Source organism: Sinohyriopsis cumingii, chromosome 2 (genome assembly GCF_028554795.1).
Source record: "Sinohyriopsis cumingii isolate HCF-2022 chromosome 2, ASM2855479v2, whole genome shotgun sequence".
NCBI lineage: Eukaryota > Metazoa > Mollusca > Bivalvia > Unionida > Unionidae > Sinohyriopsis > Sinohyriopsis cumingii.
The window spans coordinates 102,040,238-102,064,154 of record NC_142962.1 but is presented as its reverse complement, the minus strand read 5'-3'; the positions used below and the strand labels follow the sequence as shown (position 1 = coordinate 102,064,154).

General features: G+C 35.3%; 2 protein-coding genes across 8 annotated transcripts in view; one reads left to right on the top strand and one right to left on the bottom strand.

The window, feature by feature from the left end:
* LOC149805498 (PH domain-containing protein DDB_G0274775-like) overlaps positions 1 to 12,033 on the bottom strand; it is a 33,196-nt gene extending 21,163 nt beyond the window's left edge. For both annotated transcript variants that reach the window (XR_016419679.1, XM_089950096.1), the window contains exon 1: positions 11,634 to 12,033. Coding sequence is in view for 1 of the 2 variants with exons in the window: in XM_089950096.1 (XP_089806222.1) it covers positions 11,634 to 11,831 (198 nt within the window). In the remaining variant the exon portion in view is untranslated. The remainder of the gene's footprint in view (positions 1 to 11,633) is intronic.
* A 74-nt stretch (positions 12,034 to 12,107) lies between these two features.
* LOC149805496 (serine/threonine-protein kinase D3-like) overlaps positions 12,108 to 23,917 on the top strand; it is a 202,893-nt gene continuing 191,083 nt past the window's right edge. For all 6 annotated transcript variants that reach the window (XM_089950094.1, XM_089950093.1, XM_089950095.1 and 3 more), the window contains exon 1: positions 12,108 to 12,460. In XM_089950094.1, the coding sequence (XP_089806220.1) occupies positions 12,320 to 12,460 (141 nt within the window). In that variant the 5' untranslated portion in view covers positions 12,108 to 12,319. The remainder of the gene's footprint in view (positions 12,461 to 23,917) is intronic.

Genomic DNA, 23,917 nt, shown 5'->3' with positions numbered 1-23,917 from the left:
CCCAGTCATTGACATTAATGTTAGCTATCTTCATGTCCTTCTTGAAAACATCTTTGTAGCGCAGACATGGTCGTCCAGTCGGTTGTGCACCTTCTGCTAACTCCCCATATAACAGGTCCTTGGGAATGCAGCCTGGGTTCATTCTCTTGACATGGCCAAGCCAGCGAAGGTGCCTCTCACTGAGAATGGAGAACATGCTGTTCATGTTGGTGTGTTCCAGAACCTCTGTGTTGGGTACTTTGTCCTGAAACTGGATGTGCAGAATGCGCTGCAGGCATCTCAGGTGGAAGCTCTTGAGTTTTCTCTCTTGTCTCGCATAGGTGGTCCATGTCTCACTGCTGTAGAGGAGTGTGCTGTGCATGCAGGCCTTGTAGACATGCAGTCTGATCTTCTCAGTGAGGTTGGGGTTGTTCCAGACCCTCTGGTTCAGTCTGGCCATCACTGCTGCTGCCCTGGCAATCCTGACGTTCACCTCAGAATGAGTGAGCTGGAGATGGTGGACCTGAGGTATGTTCTAAACAACTTCCAAGTTGTACCCATTGATGGTGATGGTGGGAAGGGAGTCTGCATTCTGCGCCATGATGTTCATTTTCTTTTTTCGTCAGTCCAAACTCCTTGCAGGTGTGGGAGAGGAGACATATCAGCTGCTGCAGTCCATCTTCTGTTTGTGATGTCAAGGCTGCATCGTTGGTGAAGAGCAATTCACGGATGCAGCCTTGCTTGACTCCTCTGATGACTGGGAAGGCCTGTGCTGTGCATGTTCTTGTGGAATGACGTGATGACAGTGAGCAGTCAGGGAGGGGGGAGGGGGCAGCCCATCTTCTGCAGGAGTCTGAAGAGTCTACTCCAAATAACCAGGTCAAACGCCTTTGTCAGGTCTATTAAGGCAATGTAGAGGGGCATCTGCTGCTCGCAACACTTCCTCTGCAACTGTCATAGTGAGAAGATTATGTCTACAGTTGACCTGCCAGCTCGAAATCCACATTAGGCATCTGGGTAGACGCGGAAGTCTAGGGTCTGCAAGCATGTCAAGACAACACGGGTGAAAGCTTTTTCAACGATTTTGAGGAGGTTGATGCCCCGGTAGTTGTTGTGGTCTACGGTCTTCTTTGTTCTTGTACAAAATGATGATGCTGGCATCATGCATGTCCTAGGGGATGTGTCCCTGTTCCCAGCAGAGGCAGAGGAGAGGAGTATGTGCAGGGGCTGGAGCAGTGCTGATTTCCCGTTCTTGAGGACTTCAGGTGGATTCTCATTGCTTCCAAAAGCCTTCCCATAGGCAAGACAATCGATCACTTTTCAGAGCTCTTCCAGGGTTGGTGGTGTGTCTAGTTCCTCCATGACTGGCATGTCTGGGATGGCGTCCAGGGAGGTGTCAGTGACAATGTTTTGGGTTGCATACAGCTCGAGATAGTGCTTGACCCATTGCTGCAGTTGTTTCTCTTGGTCTGTGATGACTTCACCTGTCTTGGACTTGAGTGGGGGAGGGGTGGTGTTGGGAGGGTGGGCCTGTCGCTTTCTTGATACCCTTATACATGCCTCTTGCATCCCCAGTGTTGGCAGCTGTCTGTATACTGGTGCAGAAGTTCAGCCAGTAGGTGTTGGCGCAGCGGTGGGCAGTCTGATAGGTGTTGTTCCTGGCAGTCCTGAGGGCTTATAGTGTTCTAGGGCTAGGTGCAGCCTTGTATGTCAGGAGGGCATTCCTCTTTGCCTCAGTTATGGGCTCCATCTCCTCCCAGTTGGCCTCATACCAGTCGGCATTTTTGCACTCCTTCTTCCCAAAGGCAGTGATGGCTGAATTGTACACAGAGTCATGGAGGTGGGACCACTTGGAGTCAATGGTGTTTTCAGGTGTTGCTTTGGTGAGAGCTTCCTGCAGTTTGCTGATGAACTGCTGTGTTTTCTCTGGGTTGCTTGCACAGCAGGTGTTGATGTATGGGTGACCCTTCTTCTTGGCATGGTGCAGATTCTTGGGTATTATTCACACCTTGCTGGCCACAAGGGAATGGTCTGTGTCACAGTCAGTGCTGTGGTAACTGCAGCTGTGGAGGACGCTGGCCAGTACCACACGCTTGGTGATGACAATGTCTAGCTGGTGCCAGTGGCGTGAATGTGGGTGTCCATGCGTTTGAAGAACGTGTTGGTCACACATAGGCTGCAGAAGCAGCACATCTCCAGCAGTTGCTGGCCACTGTCATTGATCATTGCCCCTTCCGTGAGAGCCGAGACAGGTGGACCAGGCCTCATGGTCAGCTCCCACTTTAGCATTGAAGTCTCCTTGTAGGTAGAGGCCTTCATTGTTGAGGATACTGGATATTGCCTGATCCAGAGCCTCACAGAACTTGTCTTTCTCCTCCTGGGTGGAGCTGAGGGTTGGGGCGTACACGCTAAATATGTTGAATGGGCCTGAGGATGTTGACAGCCGGAGAGCAATGATTCTCTCAGTACCTTCACATCTAAAAATGATAACAATTTGATCAATGTGCAGTCTGGTCCACTTGTCCTACTGTCAGCCTTAATTTGCCAGATGTTTTCCAAAATCCAGCCTACTTTGCACAAAGAATCACCTTTAAATTAAGCAATTATTTTAGCATGAGCTTGCTTTTCAAGTAAACAACCTGAAATTAAGACTTGATCATTTATAAATTAATTACTGGATTACAATACCATCAAATACACTTTTTCATAAAAATGTATCAATCTTAAATGTTTAGAAGCACTTACATACCCCTCCAATATAAACCCAACTTGTGAGGTCATTGAATTACATGTGATGTCATTTATCTACTCATCACTTGCACTTAATGGGAATTTCAAGTGAGAATAAAAGAATGCCCCAGGGATATTCACTAGAAGAATACCCAGGTCTCTTTAATGCACCTGAAGGACCTCAACATTGTACAACATGACAGATAAAAGAAATTATTCTATCTGATATCTAGAGCTATCTAGTAACAACATTAGGTGGAAAAAATTGAAAATTTTATTGGACACAAAGGTTACACACTCTACATTTGGAAAGGATCAACACCTCTATAAATGAGAGTCCAGACAATTTATTTATTTTCTGAAAATTAAGTAAAATCAATAATCAATTAGGTGGTTCCAGGTAACAACAGTTAAGATAACGAGAACAATTTTAGCAGTTTACCTGTTTATAATATACACTGTACATTCAACTAGAAAACATAGTAGATTCAGAATCATCATCAAATGACACAATTCAGCAGATAAAGGTCAACTTTGTTCACTTCAAGTCAGTAAAAAGAATCAATGGCACAATTTGTTTCTTTGGTGCTCAACAACTCTTTGATGCCAGAAAGGCAATATAGTGCTGTGAAAATGGGATTGTAAAGTAACTTGAGAACCCCAGTATCAACCAACATTAGCTGGTCTGGGTAAGGTCTGAATCTGCAACCACTGGCTTGCAAATCCAACAAAATAGCACCCTGAACTGCAGACCAAGATGTGTCATGCTACATCAGATCTGGACATAAACTTGTCACCCTTAGACCAGTGAGCAAACCGACTATGCATGCAATAGCATATTTCTTTGGCATGATGCTTAATGACACATCAAAATGTGAAAAGTTACATCATGCCAAGAAAATTTAGATAAAGTGCCTAACTGCTCACAGACATACCTTGGCAGCCAAACCAACCAGCTCTGGGCAGGATTTGAATCCACACCTTTCTGGTTAGGAGTCCGCCATGATAAATACTGAGCCATCATGTATGTTTCCTTGAAAAGTATAGAACTGTACCAGGCAAAGTGAAGACAGTTAAGTCAGGCATCATGACATGAGTTTTATTTCTGATGTAAAACATAACTATTTTAACTTTGGAGATTTTAGTGTAAAACTATTATAAGTATTACTGGGTGGTATTAGTTCTTTGGCAACTTAATATAAATTATTCAGACCTAAGATGGATAAAAAATAAATTTAAACATATGTGACTAACTAAAATATTCATCTTTATCTTACAAATCATAATTTTAATGTGAATACTGCTTCTTTTACTGAATCATATGTACTATTAAATTCATATCTTATATATATTTCTCTACTCCACCATCCCACATTCCAATTCAAACTTAAGTAAACAAGGAAACAGTAACATTATCAGCCTTTCAGTATTTCATGCTTGTCAGGGGGAAGTTGTTTCAAGGCATCTTAGGAAAACAGGAAATGTTTTTGAAGTTACTATTGTCTGGAAGACTTGAAAGAAAATAGGTGTCATGTGACCAATAGTTACATATTACAGTTGTTCTAAATAAGATTAAAAAATGCCCCCAAAACTTTTTTAAAAACATTTTATGTTCAAGACTAAATAATTGGACACAAAATCATAAAATCAAAGTTAACACTGAATGTACATGGACTTAAACATGGCCTACGAACAACTTTAAACATGCGTTTTTGCAAGTGGTAAATGTTAATTACCATATTTACTTGCTTATAAGCTCAGGAAAACTACAAATAACAAAGATCCTGATCTGCCATAGCATAATGCACCTGTAGATCAGTGTCTGTGTTGCTTGTTCTACTGATGACTCTTAACAACTGCACAGACTCAAATCAGCCAGTACATTATGCAGTGTTAGATTGGGTTAAGTGCAGTTTGCAGATATATTCAACTTAAAAGCGAGTCTAGATGGTACCTTTGTATTATCATATTACATATTCTTTCAATATATTTCATACAGCAGTGATCATGATAGCTGGAATGCTGAAAAACTAAAATTTATTTTGCAAATTACCAAGAGGTACCAAAGAAGTGGACAGGAGCATAACAAAATGAACACTTTGTTTTATGATGAGGATTCGAATTAATAAAAAAAATTTTAAAAAGCATTTAAGGTAATATATTTATCACAAAATTATCAACAACTTGAACTAAAACCTTAACACAAACATTACCCTAATTGTATACAAGGTAAATACTATACATTTAAACATATGATATCTCAACCAAGTCCAAGATAAATCTGCAGTTCAACAATCCATTGAAAAAATAACGTCAAATATTAGTAGTAAGAGTAGTAGTAGTAATAATAGTAGTAGTAGTAATAATAGTAGTAGTAGTAGCATTTATCGTAGTAGTAACTCGAAGTTTCAATGGCATAATCTTTACCCCAAGGCCAAAACGTTGAGAATGTGTCACAGAATGACTCAAATTTGCTTTACAATGATATGCAATATTATCAGCATGAGAAGAATCCATCAAAGGTGGTTAACTGTTATTACAGCAAAAGCTAGCTAATGATAAACTTGCTGAGAAACATTTGATGGGATTATTCTTATCAGGGCTTGAGCTGTTTTGGGTCCAACTGTGAAATGCTGTCCATTTTTCCTAAACTGATTGTAAAAATTCCCGATACACACTTCTGACAAAATCTGATTACCGGTAGTATGCCATGAAATTACTATAATGACCGCATCAAGTTTTCAAAAAAGTCAAACTAATCCTACTACTGAAATATTTAAATATTTGATAACCTTTGTCTTTGGAAATTTTTGTGAATTAACAGTGTATAAAAATGGCCTCATTTTGACAAAGCTTGTAAGAGGCAAACAAAACAGACAGGCATGACATACTCGACAGATGCACATATTTTAAGAATGCTTTCCCACATTTTTTTAAGAATTTTGAAAAATGAAATGAAATAATCTTTTTAAAATGGTATTTGATGAATTAGGGTTCAGGAATGTCATCAATGTGGATTAATTTCATTGCAATAAACATCATTTTATGTGCTTAAAGAATCAACTGAAAAAAACAGACAGTACCATTTTCATGGCATTTTGTATGTAATTGCATGGAGAATTTGGCAATAATATGATTTTTTTTGTACTCTACAGCTATTCATTTTTATTGGATTCTATAATAAATTTTACAACAACACATATTTCTTCTCTATTAACTGAACCAACATAAAGTAAATTCAACTGTCAACATTAAATGTCATAAAGTATGATACCTTATGAATTTCTTTAAAAAATTATTTTCAAGAATTTGAATAAATGTATTGATGGCATAATCTGATTTGAAATTGCATCTGGCAAAGAAAGGAGATCTAATCAGGCTACATGCAAGCACAAGGGAAAAGATTATTATTAATAGGAAGCAATCATGACTCATCTGTAGAAAGAGAAGAAAAAACAATCCACATGAAAATGAAATATAGAATTCCTGGCAGATTCATAATTTTCCATAAACTGAAAATACATTCAATCAGAATTTTTGCATCAGTAATAAGGCTTATGTGTTGTTACATTTCATTAATTAGGCCATATTTCAGAATTGTATATCAGTTATTATTTATTTTAACAAATAATCTACCCCCCACCAACAATAAAAAAACAATCGAAGAAAAATATGAGAAAACTCCAGCATTGAAAACAGCACATTTTCCATTTATTCATTATTTCAATGAACCCATCTCCTGGGAACAAATGATTGGAATTGCATCCACGCAATGAAAGGAGAACTAATCAGGCTTCAAGTAAACAGGAGGTACCATATATACTCACTTATAAGTCAAGTACAACTGCAAACTGGAGGCACTCAGATTTGCCGTTGCATAAAGTGCCGGCAGTTCTGGGTCTGTGAAGTTTGTTAATAGTAATCAGTAGAAAGGGCAACATAAAATCTGATCTGTGGCACATTATGCAATGTAAGATCAGGATCTTTGTTGTCTGCAGTATGCTTTAACTTATATGTGAGTATATATGGTAAAAGATTGTTATTAGTACCAAGCAATCATGACTTTGTAAAAAAAACAAAAAAAAAACAAAGAAAACAAATGTGAAAATGGAATACAGATATATTGGCAGATTTGTAATTTTCCAAAACTGAAAAATGCATTCAAAGACAAAAATCAATATTTCAATCAGAATTTTTGCATTAGTATTAAGGCACATGTGTTTTTGCATTTCATTAATTTCGCCATACTTCAGAATTATATTCCAATTATTATTTAACAAATAATCCACAAAAGAAAAAGAAAAATGGAAAGTACTAATACTTTTTCAGTTAAAGCAGCACTTTTAAATTTATCCCTTATTTCAATAAGTCCATGTCCAAATAGACTCCCCAGAGGGTATGTCAAGTTCTACTGTAAATCAACATTTAGCTATAAGACTCTAATTCTTGAAACACTTTAACATGAAACACAAGCTCAAGACCAGAACCCCAAAAGTCAAATATAAAACATGGGGTGTACCTACATCATAAAAGTGTGTAAAATTTGCAGTAAGTCAAACACTGAGACAAATCTATAAGTTCTGTGACTCTAACTTTATTACTCTGACCCTTATGCACAGCCACATTAGCACAAATCAAATATAAATGTTAAAGAGTTTGATAACAGCATAAATAACAATTTGACTTAAGGAAACTTTTTTTTTTAAATATGCTAGTGATAACCATAATATTTTTCATGGCAATTCATAGACAATAGTCCCTTGAATGGACTGATGCTGTACTGGGCAAAAAGAATTTCCAGGAATTCAAGGTATGACCATTTCTTCCTTCTGTCTGTCTAGTGCTGAAATCATCTCTGATGTTTTTTAGTGATACAAGATTTTCAAATAATCTGCTGTTGAACACTGATTGTAAGTCAAAATGGCACAATTTACATTTAAGACAAAGTAAGCATCATTAGGGTGATTAAACCACATGTCATAATGATCATCCATTTTGGGGTAGTTTTAAAATTGTGACAGCCATATTGGATGTTTGACTGGCAACATTTTCATTTTGCAAGAAGGTTACTGGTTACATTTAAGACAGTAAACATCATTAGGGTGATTAAACCACATGTCATAATGATCATAAATTTTTGGGGTGTTTTAAAATTGTGACAGCCACATTGGATGTTTGACTGGCAACATTTTCATTTTGTAAGAAGGTTACTGGTGAAGATCCCATGTTGATATATGCATCATTTTGGAAGGGAGTAGATATAAAAAATATTTTCAATATATGACTTTCCATTCTGGAAGTGTAGGAATAACAAGATTTTCCAGATGACTGCTGTGGTGGTCATACTGAACATCAGATTGACATCATTTTCATTTAAGACTAACTGGACATCCTAAGATTTCTGGGGAAAAGTCAACATCAGTATGACTTTCAGTTAAAGCAGGCAGAGTTCAGTCAGCAGGAAGGTTGTCTGTCATGGTGCCATGGTGGCCATATTGGATGTCAGATTGGCACCATTTTTATTTAGGACAGCAACTATAAGAGGTCTTTAGTGAAAACCTTATGTTGATAGAACAATCATTATGGAGTAAAATGTTTCAAATCTGAATCTGAATTCAAATGTGCACATAGCTAAAGACAAATATGTGACTTAAGGTTTGGAGATTAAACAAATCTAAATTATAAATTTACTCCTTAAACAAATATATGCATTGGTTTAATTTTTCCAAATTTAACTAACTTGTATTAGTCAAGGATTCTACTATAGAAATTCTATACTAAGTTTTACAAAAATAATACTTAAATTTGTTTTCTCAAAATTTAATAACCATTTTTATATATTTGATTTAGTTTTTGTATCATTAATTGTCAACTATCAGCACAAAATTTAAATTATTATATTTTAAAAAAAACTTTGGGGAAATATCAGAAATTCAAATGAATACATAACACAAAATTATTTTTAAGTTTTACCACCGAATAATATTCTTCAAAAGAGGGGTAAATTAAACTCAAAACTTGATCATCCACAGGGTTATTATCTTTTTGAAAAATAACCAATTCTGAATGTCTTAAAAAAATTAAGTCCTTCATACTGGTTCTTTAGTCGGGATTGATCATGGACTTCACTGAAACAACATATACTCACATTTTAAGTGGCAATTATGGGTAAAATAAATTGCTTGAAGCAATACCATATACCTATTTTTCAAACCAGATTTGTTAAACAATACCGGTAACTGCATTTTTTTACTGACAATAGCTGGTTGCCGTGGAAATTAGTACTATTAAAAAAGTTTTCATGTCGTCAATCCAATGGACTGCATGCATGTGTTTGTTAATTTTGTAAGTGGCTGACTTCATAATGTTGCAAAATTAATGTTTAGGGCAGAGGAGGATGTTTTGATTTTACCATTTTGAAGAAGCAATGTGAAGTATGAACTTAAAAATACAGTGGTCCCCCTTATGAATGCCCCACCCCAACCAGTGGCCACCCACTTTTTACCGATAGAATCCCTTGGCACTTATGAGTTTGTTTTGAAAAGTACCCCTCAAGAAAGACCACCCCTTTAATCTGACCAGCGGCCAGCACATAAGTGCAAAAAATGTAAAATTTATCCCACACAAGCGGCCACATTTTAATGTGTGTCCAGAACCAATAATTAATTCATATGATATGGTAAGTAATCCAATTATCTTTACCAATGTCAGTTTTGTTACTGAAAAAAGTGTTGGTTAAAGTACATGTACCATTAAGGTTAATATTATATCATTAATACCAGCGTTTACAGGAAATGGGGTCAACAATGTTGTGATGGAGTCTAGGGCTTCACACAGCGGTTGAATTTTTTTCTTTGATGATTACGACTGGTTGTAACTGTCAAGATCATAACATGGTCTGCATAGACTAAACATAGGTTTTGTGGATGAACACAAAAAGTAATTAACCTTGAACAAAACGGGTACAGATAGAGACCAAAAAATCAAGTCACAGTAGATGTATCAATTCTGTTATAAACAAGGCAATTAGTTGACTTTACAAAAGTTTCCTTTACATTATTAACTTGCAGTACTGAACAATTAACAACATAGAAATAAATTCATACAAAGCTTTAACATGTCATCACATAAAGAGAGAATTAATACCTTAGAAGAAATAATAAAAGTTATTCAACTTGACAATAAACAGGAGTGTTCAAGAGTTCTTAAAAAAATTGTTAGGTTGGAAAAACTCAAATATACAACATTGTAACAGGTAAGTAGAATATACTGTGGCAGTGGAAAAATGGAGTAAATGGAAAGAGAATTATTTTAAATGCTAAGCAATGTATGTATGAAGATTTAAATGATGTTTTTGAATGGTTTTGCCAAGTGCATGTCAACAATATCCAATTGTCATATAACGCTTAAGAATAAGAGCTATTAATGTACGTTAACTTAAAATAAGTCATTTCTCAAGACAAGAAGAACCTTTTAATAATTAGTGCCATATTCAAATGAAAATATTGAATGCTTTAAAGTTAACTGTAGCTTCCTTACTTCATACACATACTTATCAGAAATACAGTCCCCCTCTGGAAAGGCCACCTGTCTTATTCTGTCACTTTTCCAGTGCAAAAGGGGTGGCTGAATAAAAGGGGGACCACTGTACGTAAAAGTCATTTTGCAATGGACATTTAATCTACCAAGTGTAATTTATCACCAGTAGGCAAGTATATTGCCAGCAAAAATTTATCTTGGTGCACATTAAATGAATCAGTAACTGAATCACCAGCATTTAAAATCTATAAATGTTAATAATCAGTTATCCATACACACTGATTACAATGTTACACAAGGAACAAATTTTTAAAAGTGGTAAACACTATAATAATAATAATAATAGTCTTTATTTTATGATGATGACTCAATTAGTAAAAAAGTTCATCCCCCTTATGTATACCATTCCTGTTTATTCATCAAATATTTGAGCCAGTGAATGCTAGTTGGTCTGCATTTTCAGTTTTTGCGGGTAAAAGAGGTGAAAAATAAAGTATGTTGTACCTATTAAAACATTTTCTTCATATCAGTAACATCTACTACACGTTTCATGGTCTCTTCTAGCAGAATAATTGAAGGAGGGAATTCCCACCCATTCCTTCTGAAAAAGGGGGTACATTTCTGAACAGATGGGATTTACTGGAGATCCTATGGTATGGCTTGAAAATATAAGGTGCAATTTGTAAACATCATGTTGTGATTTTATTTTCCAAATCTTACAATTACATATAACTGAACAGACTCTGATATCCTGAACATGAAAACATATTTTACTTAAAATGGACTGTTCAAGAAATCGGAAGAGAACAGACAGTTGTTACATCAACAATCTTCATTTGGTTTCAAACAAAAAATGATAGGTGCTGTATGTAAGAACCAGGATACAAATAATGAATTGATGAATGAAATGACTAAGCTTTCTGCATTTTTATACCGTTACTACTTTTCTCTAATAAAATGGGGAGGGTTATAAACTGTTGGGGGCGGGGTAGGCAGGGTATAGGACAACACTAACATTTGCGAGTTGTTTTTTCTAGACTAATAAATCACTTGATATGCATATCAGAGGCAAATGCTACCTTTGTGATAGTCATATTTTTAAAAGCAGGCATTCATAAACGATGCATTAGAAATCTATAAGCAACAAATGTGGGGTTTTTTTGGATATGAAAGATTACAAAAAATAAGTGCTAACGACACCTCCATATTTGACCTTTAAATCTGACATAATGAGATCAGGTTCCTGATCCTATTTTAGTACACGATTCAGTGAATGAAAACAACGCATACAACACAGCATTGTTTAAAGCAATAACTTATAAATGAAACGTAAACTATGAAACTAAGTACTCAATATTTATGCAGATTTTTGTTACTGTTAGTACCTCAGGGCCTTTCGCATAATACAAATCTGTGTTTTTCAATAGAAACCACTGTCTTTTCCATTTTCGCGACATTCTTGTCCTTTTCATCAACCATCCTTTGTATTCAGAGGGACCTATCTCATCATCATTATGCGTGCTTGCTGTCGACCTAGTTGCCAAACTGTTCGTCCGGCTGTCAGTTCCATCTGAGGAAGCCATTTTGCGATTTGTTGTGTGACAGATGAAAATTTGGGTGGTGTTTATTTGTCGTAAATTATCTGTCTGACAATTTAACTCATTAATAAGATAATTTCAACAATGTATCTTTGCAGTTCATAAATAATCATAATTTATATGTCATTTAAACTTGAAACGTTGAATTTTAAGTCAAGTTTCCTTTCATAAGCTTTCATATACGGCACTAAACGTCATCAACGGTGTAAAAGTGGAAAAATATCCTATAGTATTTCATCCGATATTGTCGGATACCTCTCATATTTGTAACGATGAAATCCACCAAAAATTGCTATGAAAATCAACATTTTATTTATTACTATTCCATTTGTCTACCTATGTAATATTCTGTCTTTATGACAGCTTCTCTGCAATAATATTATTCTCCGTTATAAAAGAGCACCTGTTTGCGGAAAACTGTCACACACTTGTCAGTGTTACAGTGGCGGTTTTTAGACACTTCACATGGCAAAATGTCGGAACAAGACGTCTTCTTCAAGCGAAATTTTTCCTTTCAAATGCAAATCGGACTTGTGAGAGAACAAGTAAACGTAGATGGTGAACTAACTTTAGCAAGTCTGAAAGACATTTCAGTCGCATTTGTGGATAGAAAGGTAGGAAATGGCACAACATTGTGTGGAACCTTTAACCTGAGTGACCATTGTCATATTTATATCCAATTCACGACTTTTGAGACACACCCTGAGATTCGTGAATTCTATACACACATAAATATTTAAGTTAACTTGATAAAAAATATTCCATTCGATGTTGTATTTAATGGGATTTAGGCATACTTTGAGGTTATTGGCGGACTTGAAGCACACATCAGTGAAAAGAATTGAACCCTTTGATAAGTTTGGGGGTATTATTACCCACAACACATGTTTATGATGGTAAAGGTTCAATTTATTAGTTAATGGGTCATTTATATTGAATGGTAGCAAAAGCATTGAGATCAATGCACATTTTAAACACTAGCAAACTGATTTATTTAAGTTTAAAAATCATTATTAATTCCAACCATTCATCTGTACAATTATTTGTTGCTTTCTTCCTTTTAAAGCCTGTGATGATGTGCTGGTTGTTTGATTTCTCATGTTTTAAGGTCAGATTTGAGATTTATGTTCAAAATATTTTTTGTCATTTTTAATATTTACATTTTAAAAACTTTTAATCTGTCCTATAGTCAGTATTTTGATGAAGTCCTGTAATACTTACTATTGAAAAGCATTACAAATTATTGTGTATTAATGTTTTACCTGTATGAAAAGTAACAGTAGACATTATCTAATTTCTTGAACAATTAACTCGCTATTATACTACAAGGAATTTGCAACTGTGTTAAAAATATGACCTTCACTAATTTGATCAGAAATTTTTTGAATTAACCCAAAGGTTCGACTATTGTGGCAGTGTTTTATTATAACTAGCAAACAGAGGCAGAATAAATTACATCAGTGCATTTTCATACATGTTGTAAACATAAATTCCCATGTATGATCTTTGTAAATAAATGAAAATACTGTGTGGTATTCAAATTGGGTACTATAAGGTAATGCATCAAGTGTTTGGAAGCCTTTGGGGTATGAAAGATATTTGGTGAGGAAGAGAATGAAAGGTTTATTTAATTCTACTCCTGAATATAAGAGATAAAGTTTATTTTTTTAATTTAAGAGAGTTCTGCATTCTTTTACATAACATCAATCATAGCCTGTACAAACTACATTAGGTTTCAGTTATTAGATAAATGAAAACTTGTGATACACTGTGTTTGGCGAACAAAATAGCACATTTCAGTAATATGAACACTTTTACAGATAAATGTACTTTACAGAACCCATTGTTTTATCAGTCTAACCATATATGCCTTTTTTCCACCATAATTTCAGGAAAAGAAAAATAAATGGCCCACGATCAGTTTTTGATCATACAGTCCATGACAGTGACCTTGATCATAATGCAAAAACCTGTTAGTTATGCAACATGTATGTGTTATCCCCCTCTTTTTACAGAGGTTGGTAAAACATTATTAAAAAATGGCAATAATTGTATATTTGACATTTGTCCGCTCTGGGTGTGTGATGGGCTAAAACCATACCCGTCTTGAAAATGGCTACCTTGTGGACAACCAATGAAGTCTGGTGAATCTTTGATGTGACCGTGGTTTGGATATTAAGCTTACCCCAAATATCGATACTGTCCACAGCATTGTATAATCTATTAGTTTTATAGGTACAAGTTACATGTTGATAAAGAAGAAATGAAGAGCCTGGGTACTAAATAAATTATACTTTATATATCTTAAGTTACACTGGTCAACAGTGAAATCATTACTGACTTGAAAAGGCCCTAATCTGTAGTATTTTGGTGTGCCGAACACGAATATAACCGTGAAAAATTTGTATTGGCTCTCGTTTTGAAGATATTCATATACCTCATTTTCTATGTTTCACTGTGTAAATTTCTCCAGTAGGACTGCAGGAACATCCGGAATAATGATGTAACATTGCATAATACCATCATGCTCACATCATCCACAGTTGATTGCATCATTTTCTGATGCAATGCAATACTAATGCCATGCGGCTGCTGAAGTAAGTTGACGTCAGCAGTGTACTATACATGTGTAGGCCTATTATACTAATGCCAGGCGGCTGCTGAAGCTGACGTAAGCAGTGTACTATATAAAGCCCAATCAGATAGGTTCAGCATTTAAAATATTTTAGACGTTGTGCGAGACAGTTCAAGCTACTGTTACATAAAACTTATTATTTTATCCATTTACGTACAATAAAGAACAGTAATGCCTCGAAAGTGTGTTAATACCGCGGACAATTTTTGCTATATTTGTGGGGAAGTGACATTTGCCAACCAGAAGAAAAGTATCAATTCTCAAGTGAAGAAGGCATATCATCTTTACTTCGGATGCAAGGTTGGTGACCAAGACAAGCCTTGGGCTCCGCATATATGCTGTGCTACATGTACAACACAGCTTTCACAGTGGTTGAATTGCAAAAGGTCATCAATGCCGTTTGCAGTCCCAATGGTGTGGAGAGAGCCAAGCAACCACCTAAATGACTGTTACTTCTGCTTGGTTCCTCCTCTTTCCGGCGGAATAACGAAGCGAAAGAAGTCGAGAATAGTCTACCCAAACATTCCGTCTGCATTGAGACCAGTTCCACATGGTGAGGGACTTCCTATTCCAGAACCTTCAGCAGAATATTCTCTTGATTCATCTGACGAAGACAAAGGTGAGTCGACCTGTTCTTCTCCTGGTCCATCAGCATGCAGTGATCCAGATTTTCACTGTGGTGCATCATCAACCCCACACAGAATAACACAGGAAGAACTAAATGACCTGATTCGTGATTTGGACTTATCAAAGAACAAGGCAGAATTGCTAGGATCAAGACTCCAACAATGGAATCTTCTAGAAGAAGATGTCACAATTACTGCATATCGAAAGCACCACCAGCAATTGGAGCCTTTCTTCAGAAAGGAAAGTAATCTGATATTCTGTTCCGATATTGAGGGCCTCATGAATGCTTTAAAAATCACTCATGACCCACAAGAATGGAGACTATTTGTGGACTCTTCGAAACTGAGTCTCAAGGCTGTGCTTTTGCACAATGGAAACATTCTTCCATCTATTCCAGTAGCGTATGCTGTCCACATGAAAGAGACATACGATAACTTAAGGCAGCTACTGAATTCCATTGAGTATAACAAGTACAGCTGGCACCTCTGTGGTGATTTGAAGGTAGTTGCCCTTTTAATGGGACTGCAGCAAGGATATACAAAATACATGTGTTTCTTATGCGAGTGGGATAGCCGAGCAAGGGAAATGCACTACATGAGGAAGGAATGGACTCACAGGCAGAATGTAGCCATTGGAGAGAAGAATATCCAACACCCAGCTCTGGTTGAGGCTCAGAAAATCTTGCTACCACCCCTTCACATCAAACTAGGTTTGATGAAGAACTTCGTGAAAGCCATTGACCGGACTTTGCCAGCATTCCGATACCTGCATGAAAAATTCCCTCGACTCAGCGAAGCAAAGATTAAAGGGGGAGTTTTTGTGGGTCCTCAGATTCGAGAGCTTTTCAAATATGACCGGTTCAACAACTTGCTGGAAGGTGACGCGAAACAAGCATGGAATGCTTTTCGCCTAGTTTCTACAAACTTCCTCGGAAATGTTAGGGCAGAAAACTATAAGGAACTAGTAGAAGACATGTTGATGAAGTATAAGAAACTTGGCTGCAATATGTCTCTAAAGATTCACTTCCTTCATTCCCATTTGGATTTCTTTCCTAGCAACTGTGGTATTGTTAGTGATGAACACGGCGAACATTTTCATCAAGATATCGCAACAATGGAACAAAGATACCAGGGAAAATGGTCCACTACAATGCTGGCTGACTACAGCTGGACACTCCTCAGAGATGCTCCCGAACAGCTGTACAAGAGACAGGCGAAGAAATCTAAGATGTAGTCAATGACTTGATTTTTTATAGGTAGGCTATTACAGTTGACCTTTTACTATTGGAATGCATTTCGTTATGTAAACATTAATTTCTTGCAGATTACAAAAAAACTAGAGCCAATTTTGCAATTTGACTGTCATATTCGTGTTCAGCACATAAAAATTGATAAGAATTGACTAATTTTATTTCAGTAACATGACTTTTGTAAAAATTTGTTGTCCAGTGTTATCTGCCAGATGAGCTAGGTATTTAGTTTGACAGAGAAGATTGATGTAGGAAGTGCCTATGGCCATTGTTCTTGTTGACTGACTGCTTTATTTATATCATTCTGCCCTAGATAAAGGGATGTTGGGACAATCTAACCTTTTGGGTAAAATTAAGTGACAGGAATTGTTTTAATTTTGTCAGGATAGCATATTTATTTCATCAAAAATAAACAAATTGGTTATTGTTGTTGTTATGGGTTTAATGCCATATCTCTCCCACATTGGCCGAGCCCAAGACTTGAACTCCCGTGGATAAAGGTGAGATGCAGTGATCGATGAAGGCAAGCTTTTCAGACCGCTTGGCCACCCAGGGTCCCTCATTGGCAATAATAGGATGTTTTATATATATGAATAGATAGTGCTAGCATTTATTTATTCCATTGATTTTCAAAGAAAATTCATTAGGCTTATTTGTAACTGATCAAGTCCATGAAAGTGTGGTGTGGTAACACTATTTCTAATTATTGACTTGAAGCCTTGGTATAATATAGAATGACCTGTATGGCTTTATGATTTTGATCCATCCCATTGGGGCAAAGCAAATTGAGTGGTTGGGGACAATTCATTGGGCTGAACTCAAAATTATATAACTATCATAAGCATGGGGAAATACAGCTTTGATGTACAATTATATTTCTTCTGTGTGTTGCCCTTAAAAATTAATGCCAAATGCATTTTTATAGACAGTCTAACATCATTTGCTGTCTTATCTGAAAATTTAAGTTAACAAATTCCGTTATTTGTCAGAAGAGATTTATTTATTATTCTAAGCTTAAAATTGTATTTTAAATACAAATTATGTGTTACAGACTTTTTGTACTGAGGTGTTTGTCAGAAAAATGTTTATTGTCAAGGCAAGTTATAATCACCTGTTATGTACATGTACTTTGATGGTTGTGAATCATTTGTCAGCAGCATTATATGGAAAATTATTGAATTTTTATGCAACTTTGGTGAAATATGAGTTATAATAATGTTACCATGGAAACTTATGTACAGGCATGTTTTTATTGCATAACTTGCCAAGTCTGTCAATTATAGTAGCTGTCTTGAATGTTGAAATGATGGATGAAGTTTTTCAGTCAAATACCGGGATCAGAATTAAAGGCTTGAGATTGTCAGATTATGGATTTCTTATATTCCAGGGCAATATTTATTTCTGTTTACTACATAGAAGATCTTTTTTTTCAGTTCTGTTTTAGATCATCGAGGCTTGTAGACCATGAATAACACTTGTTGCATCTTTCTACACACACACACACACACATATATATATATATATATATATATATATATATATATATATATATATATATATATATATATATAAAGTTAAACCTGTATACTGCAGCTTGCCATGGGAAAAGGGAAAAGTGTCCTTTGTAGAAAAGTGACCTTTGAATGCAGGCGTAATTCTCAAACTAGCTTCATGACAAATTCGTATACCATGAAACAAATAGCATTTATATTATTAGTAGTAGTATTTTTATGTTACATGTACTATTATTGGTAGTAGTATTATGTTACCAAGATTCATTTACAGCTCTACCTTGATAACTCACGTACAACGGGGTCCACAAACATAGACCGCACTATAAGCAAGGTGCAAGTTACCGAAGGACCTCAACAAAATTGAAAAAAATTGCTTTGACATGAAGAATACCAGGGGGAGGGGAGCGGTGTTAGGGAACTTGGCTGTTTATTGACTGAATCCTCATTTTACAATCACGTCGATAATAATTTTTAATAACGCGCTTTTTCTAATGAAGTTGTTCGTTATTCTGTTTGAATAACATTTATTTTCAAAATGTCCAACATATGAAAGATCGTTCCAACTGGTTTCAACAACCATCACGTGTACGCGAAAAAGTCTGTGAAATATGTCACTGCTTTTTGTTTTCTTGATGAGTCTGGTTCCCATAGTGGTGTTTAATATTGTCCTGCCAAATCGGGAGTCCCAAGAGCAGAGAACTAGACTAACTGTTGATACACTGCCAAACAAGATTCCTTTTTTCATAAACACACAACATTTATTTCGTGAGACAGTTGTCTACGTTGAAACTCAATTTTCATATTGTTCTATTAGTACAATATTTATTTCATTAGAATTAACAATGAAACTTCTTATCATCCTTTAGGATATCTCTAATTGCCAAGCTTAACTACAATGGTCCGTATCTGTGAAATCAAGCTGTTTATTTTATGAAGTATTCATTTCGCTTGGCTGCCTTTTTATCTTTGATCACAGTTATGAAAGAGTCGGTTAATTTAAGGTAGTTTGTGTTACATACACAATAACATTTATAAGTGTTTGATTGATCAAATGAAGTGAGTTCACCCAACATACGCCTGGGGCCGCTAGATTTTAAGATTGTAGGATTTTTGTGCCATTTAACTTTTCTTTTATTCCACCTCATTTATTTGATTCAAAGGACATAATTAACATGATAATACAAAGGAGGCCAGCTTTTAATTCAGTGCAACAATACAAAAATTCTTCCGGAATTCAGTTATCAAGACATGGTTGGCGCTTAATTGGGTTCTCAGAGAAATGCTTGCAGACATAGCTGTTACGGTAGATTGACGCATTTTACATTTAATTACAAGAGGACACATTGCATTTATGATGATTACACTTAAAAGGAACTAAAAGATAGAGCTAGAACACAAATTTCAATTGATAAAAAAAATTTAATTTGTATTTATTTATTAAAGTACTGCCTCCACTCGACATGAGTGACATTTTCATTGATTAAAATCCTTACGTATTGTTAACTTTGGTATACTAGGAATGTCGTTTGGAAAGAAAATGTAAAAACATTTATGACCTATTTTTAAATTTGTTATTTCAACATGTTGATTAAAATTTCCAGGTCCTATCTACCTTTTTCAATAATAAAATGAGCGATACATCAAAGTTTCCGCTACCAATTTTGATCGCAATTTTCTTTACGTTCAACAAATAGTGATAAATTTGGGGGGTATTTCTGGTTACAAAATGGGATCCACGCCTGATCCCGTGTTATAAGCGGGTTCGCAAGTTTTCAGGGCACGAGTTATCAAGGGAGTGGTGTATTTAGTTTATCTATTTACAGAAACAAGAATAACAGATTTAATAAAATAAATTCCACACAAAAATACTATATCATCACTCTTTTTTTGACTTGCTAATGACAAGAGGTATTTTCTTTTCACCTGTAGAGAAATAACTGTGAATTTATCAGTACCTGACTGCAACTCTGCTTTTCGTTTAATGTTTAATAAAATAAATCTGATAATTTAAATACATCCCCATTCAATCAAGACAACTGCTACCATGTACATGCAGTCATTTATATATCTCTGTCTCTCTCTGATGTACAGTTATATTTCTCAAGATTTTAAAACTAATAAGAAAGCTGCATTAATTTCATTTTAATCATGTTTTCATATATAACATTAATCTTTACCTTTCCAATTAAAGTTCAAATGATCATGCAGATTTAATTATGCATCCAAGAGGAAAACAAGGTAAAAATAAGTCCATCGCTGAAATGGTTACAATATTATCAATGACTTCACTTTTTCACGTTCTTCTTGTGTTGTTATGTAAACTCACGTGTCTGCTTCTGCTTTCATTTATCATCTAGTCACATTGAAATCACAGACATGCATTACAATAATTAACAAGCCAACATTTGAGATTGAAAACACTTTATCCCTTTAACTGTTTGCCAAGCAGTATTTACTCATCTGTCCCCTTTTAATTTTTTAATTACCACATAAACAACTGATCATAAACACTGTGTATGATTGTTATAATTTGGTTCATTGATTAAGCTTTGAATGTTAACACCAATCAGTGAAATCTTACAAGTTATATTATTAAGAATTAATGCCTTACTAACCTAGACACAGTGACATGCATCAAAACAATCGTTATACTCTTCTAGCTAACGAACTACCAGATGATAACCCCATATACTTAACCAACATTAAGATAAGAATCTAACTGATAAGGTAGAAAAGCAATATATATTTCTTATTTGTCAAAACTGGCTTCAATTACTAATGGAACACTAACAAACCTCAATTTTTGGGACTTGACCATGGGTAAGTTACTTGGAAACGATAGCTTGCCCAAACCGCTTTTGATCTGGTCCCGGGAATTGGGCATGTTGATTTGTAAATCCCTGTGTATGTATGTTTGTGTGTTTGTATATATATATATATATATATATATATATATGCCCAAAATAAGCTTATCACTACAAATTCTAGGTATGTGTGTTCAGTACTTAGTAATACATATATATTAATAAGTATATCATTCATGCATCCAAAATCCAGAATATGCAATGGCCCCTGGCCATGCTTTTCTGTGTTATGCATTCATCATGAAATATCCCCACCAGCTTCAGTAATCTCAGAAGCACATATTTAGTTCTGCTGGCCAAAGGACATTTAAGTTTATGAAATGGCAGGCATTTTGTCCACATGTTCACCCATCAACAACTGGTGAAAACTAGAGGTTTCGTGTCTTATCAGACTTTGATCAGATTTGACATGTTTGCAATATCATCAATTATGCCTATGCTTGTGATCATTCTACAGGCCCACATATTCTGGATCAGGTTTAGATTTGGTATGTAAGCTTAAATGAAGACCTTGGGTGAGTTCTCTGTCTCTCTCTCGATCTCTCTAGATATATATATATATATATATATATATATATATATATATATATATATATATATATATATATATATATTTATTTCAGTGGAATAGCAACTGTCCATGTGGGAGTATGGGTGGGCAGGCCAATAGGGGCCATACATTCTCATTAAACATGCAAAATTTGAACGGGCAACAATATATATATATATATATATATATATATATATATATATATATATATATATATATATATATATTCTCTCACAATATGGGTTGCAAAATCAAGGCATCTGATGAATATGAAATGTATCATTTTCTTTCAATTTTTTTGTTTTATCAATTGCATCAAAATGTTATTTTAACTTGCCATATAACCATGAAATGTTGAATATAGAAAGTGGAAAAATTTAAATGAATGACTCAAAGGTTACTTCACTGTCATGATGATACCCTTTGATAGCATGCGAATAGGACATGCTTGTTTGAGAATATACCTTTATTTCAGAGATTTACCACACACGCGTGCACACACACACAAACACACACACACAGACATGTATGAAGTCCAAATTCCCACACACACTGAGAGTACAGTATGTAACAAACTGTGGGTAAAGTTGTGCAAACTGGTAATCCAGGATGAGGAATTGAAGGTCCAAGAATCAAAGAGCACATTCTACCAAATTTTGTACTTATAAGACCCCATTTTGAAGGCAAAGTCATTATTATTAATGGACTAATATATATTTCATTTCTCTTTTTTTAAATATGGATTTATGTATTTATATGCCATTTTGTATGTTTGCATACATTTCCTAATGATTGAAATTCCATTTGATCCTCCCTCATCTTTATTAGCTTCATCTGTATCATGACTTTTCTGGAATGTTTTCCAAAATCATCAGTGTAAATTGTTAAACCTCTCTCTTTCTGTCTTGTTCTCCATATGTGTAAGTAAACTCTTCTTATGGAGAAAATAAAGTTTGATTGATTGATTGATTGATTGATTGATTGATTGATAATGAAAATCTGTAGGTTAATATGCTAGCTAGCAGTTAATAATTTTAATTTAAAAAAAGGATTATATACAAGAGTATACTAATCAACCCCCATCATACTTACAGTATTATAGGACAGGACACCATATAAGTATAGGACAGATAAGCTAAGGGGAATGATTAGTGTTTTATTTCAGTTACAGTCCAGGAGGAAACAAAGCCTCTTGTCTTTCATGAGATGGGATCTTATCATGACATGTACACTAATACATGAGGCAAGTTGTCACACCATATCATGTGACAGGCTAAAAATAGTCCAGTACTGACTTTTGTAGGTGGTAATCTTTTGTATGTAAGCCACGAATGGTTTATTCATGAACTATAAATAGGTTGAGGTAAAGCATATTTAAATAACCTTTTTTGTGTAATTTAATGACGTAAAACAAAGCACCCAGATAAAAATAATTTTATAAATGGGTTTATTGGGGAATTTTTCAGATGATTTAAGTATAGGGAAAAGTTGCAGATGTGTGCATATGTACAAATGAGACACTACTTTATCACAAGAACCTGACTCGTGCTATAAAACATATTGCTAGTAAACATAAACTTATATATATTTTTAAAGAAATGATGTAATATTGCCAACATCATGTACATAGCTGGTACACCATGTGTATCCTTTTTGACCTTACCCACACAAAGTGTGAAATTAATAGGACATATTTATTGAACTATGAACATAAATTGCCCAAGGTCCATCGATTCTCCCACTTGCAAAAATGTTAACTTGTATCAAGTTTTTATGCCTAATTTGATAAGACAGTACTTCCTTCCTCCTCACCACCACCTCCAGTTGTCTTTACATAGATGTCATTTGCTCTTATTCATGCCAATATGAACAGTACTTATCATGTAAAAGAAAAATCCACCGCATGTACTTGTGACTAGTTGTATATAATCGGACAGTTACATTTGGTTCATTGTGTGTGGATTTAAGACAGTTGTATAAACATATTGAAATTCCATAACTATTGAAAACAGGTAATTTTGTTACAGATCAGTGTTTGGTGGGACATATTTAGAACAAGTTAAGCCCTAAGTAATCTGGTACATTTCTGTGGACTAGTCTTCTGCTTGTAAAATTGATGGAAACTATTTACATTTTTTTGTTTTTGTGGGGTTTAACGCCATTTTTCAGCACACAATAGGCTATACATTGCGGCCAGTGTTAATGGTGGAGGAAGAACCTGGGAAAACCCTGGAAAGAACCACCGACCCACGAGAAGCTACTGGCAAGCTTTCTTACATACCCACATTGGCTGAATCCGAGACTCGAACTGGCGCAGACAGAGGTGAGATGGCAGTGATCCGTAACGGAGAGCGCTTTAGACCACTCGGGGCCCCCTTGGCATTTTTATTCAAAGATGTGAGCATGCATGTGTTACTAATAATTATTAGTTGAATTTTCAGTGGGAATAATTATGGCCTGTATCCCCAACTATATGTGATACAAAAAAGCTCAATATTGTTAAAATATGTATGAAAATAAGTGATTCATTTCTATGATATATTTGGACTTTTGAAACCAACCTTGTGCATCTCCATGCAGACGCTTATTATTTCCATTCCTATGGCTGTCTGATCCTAATCCTATCCTGGGA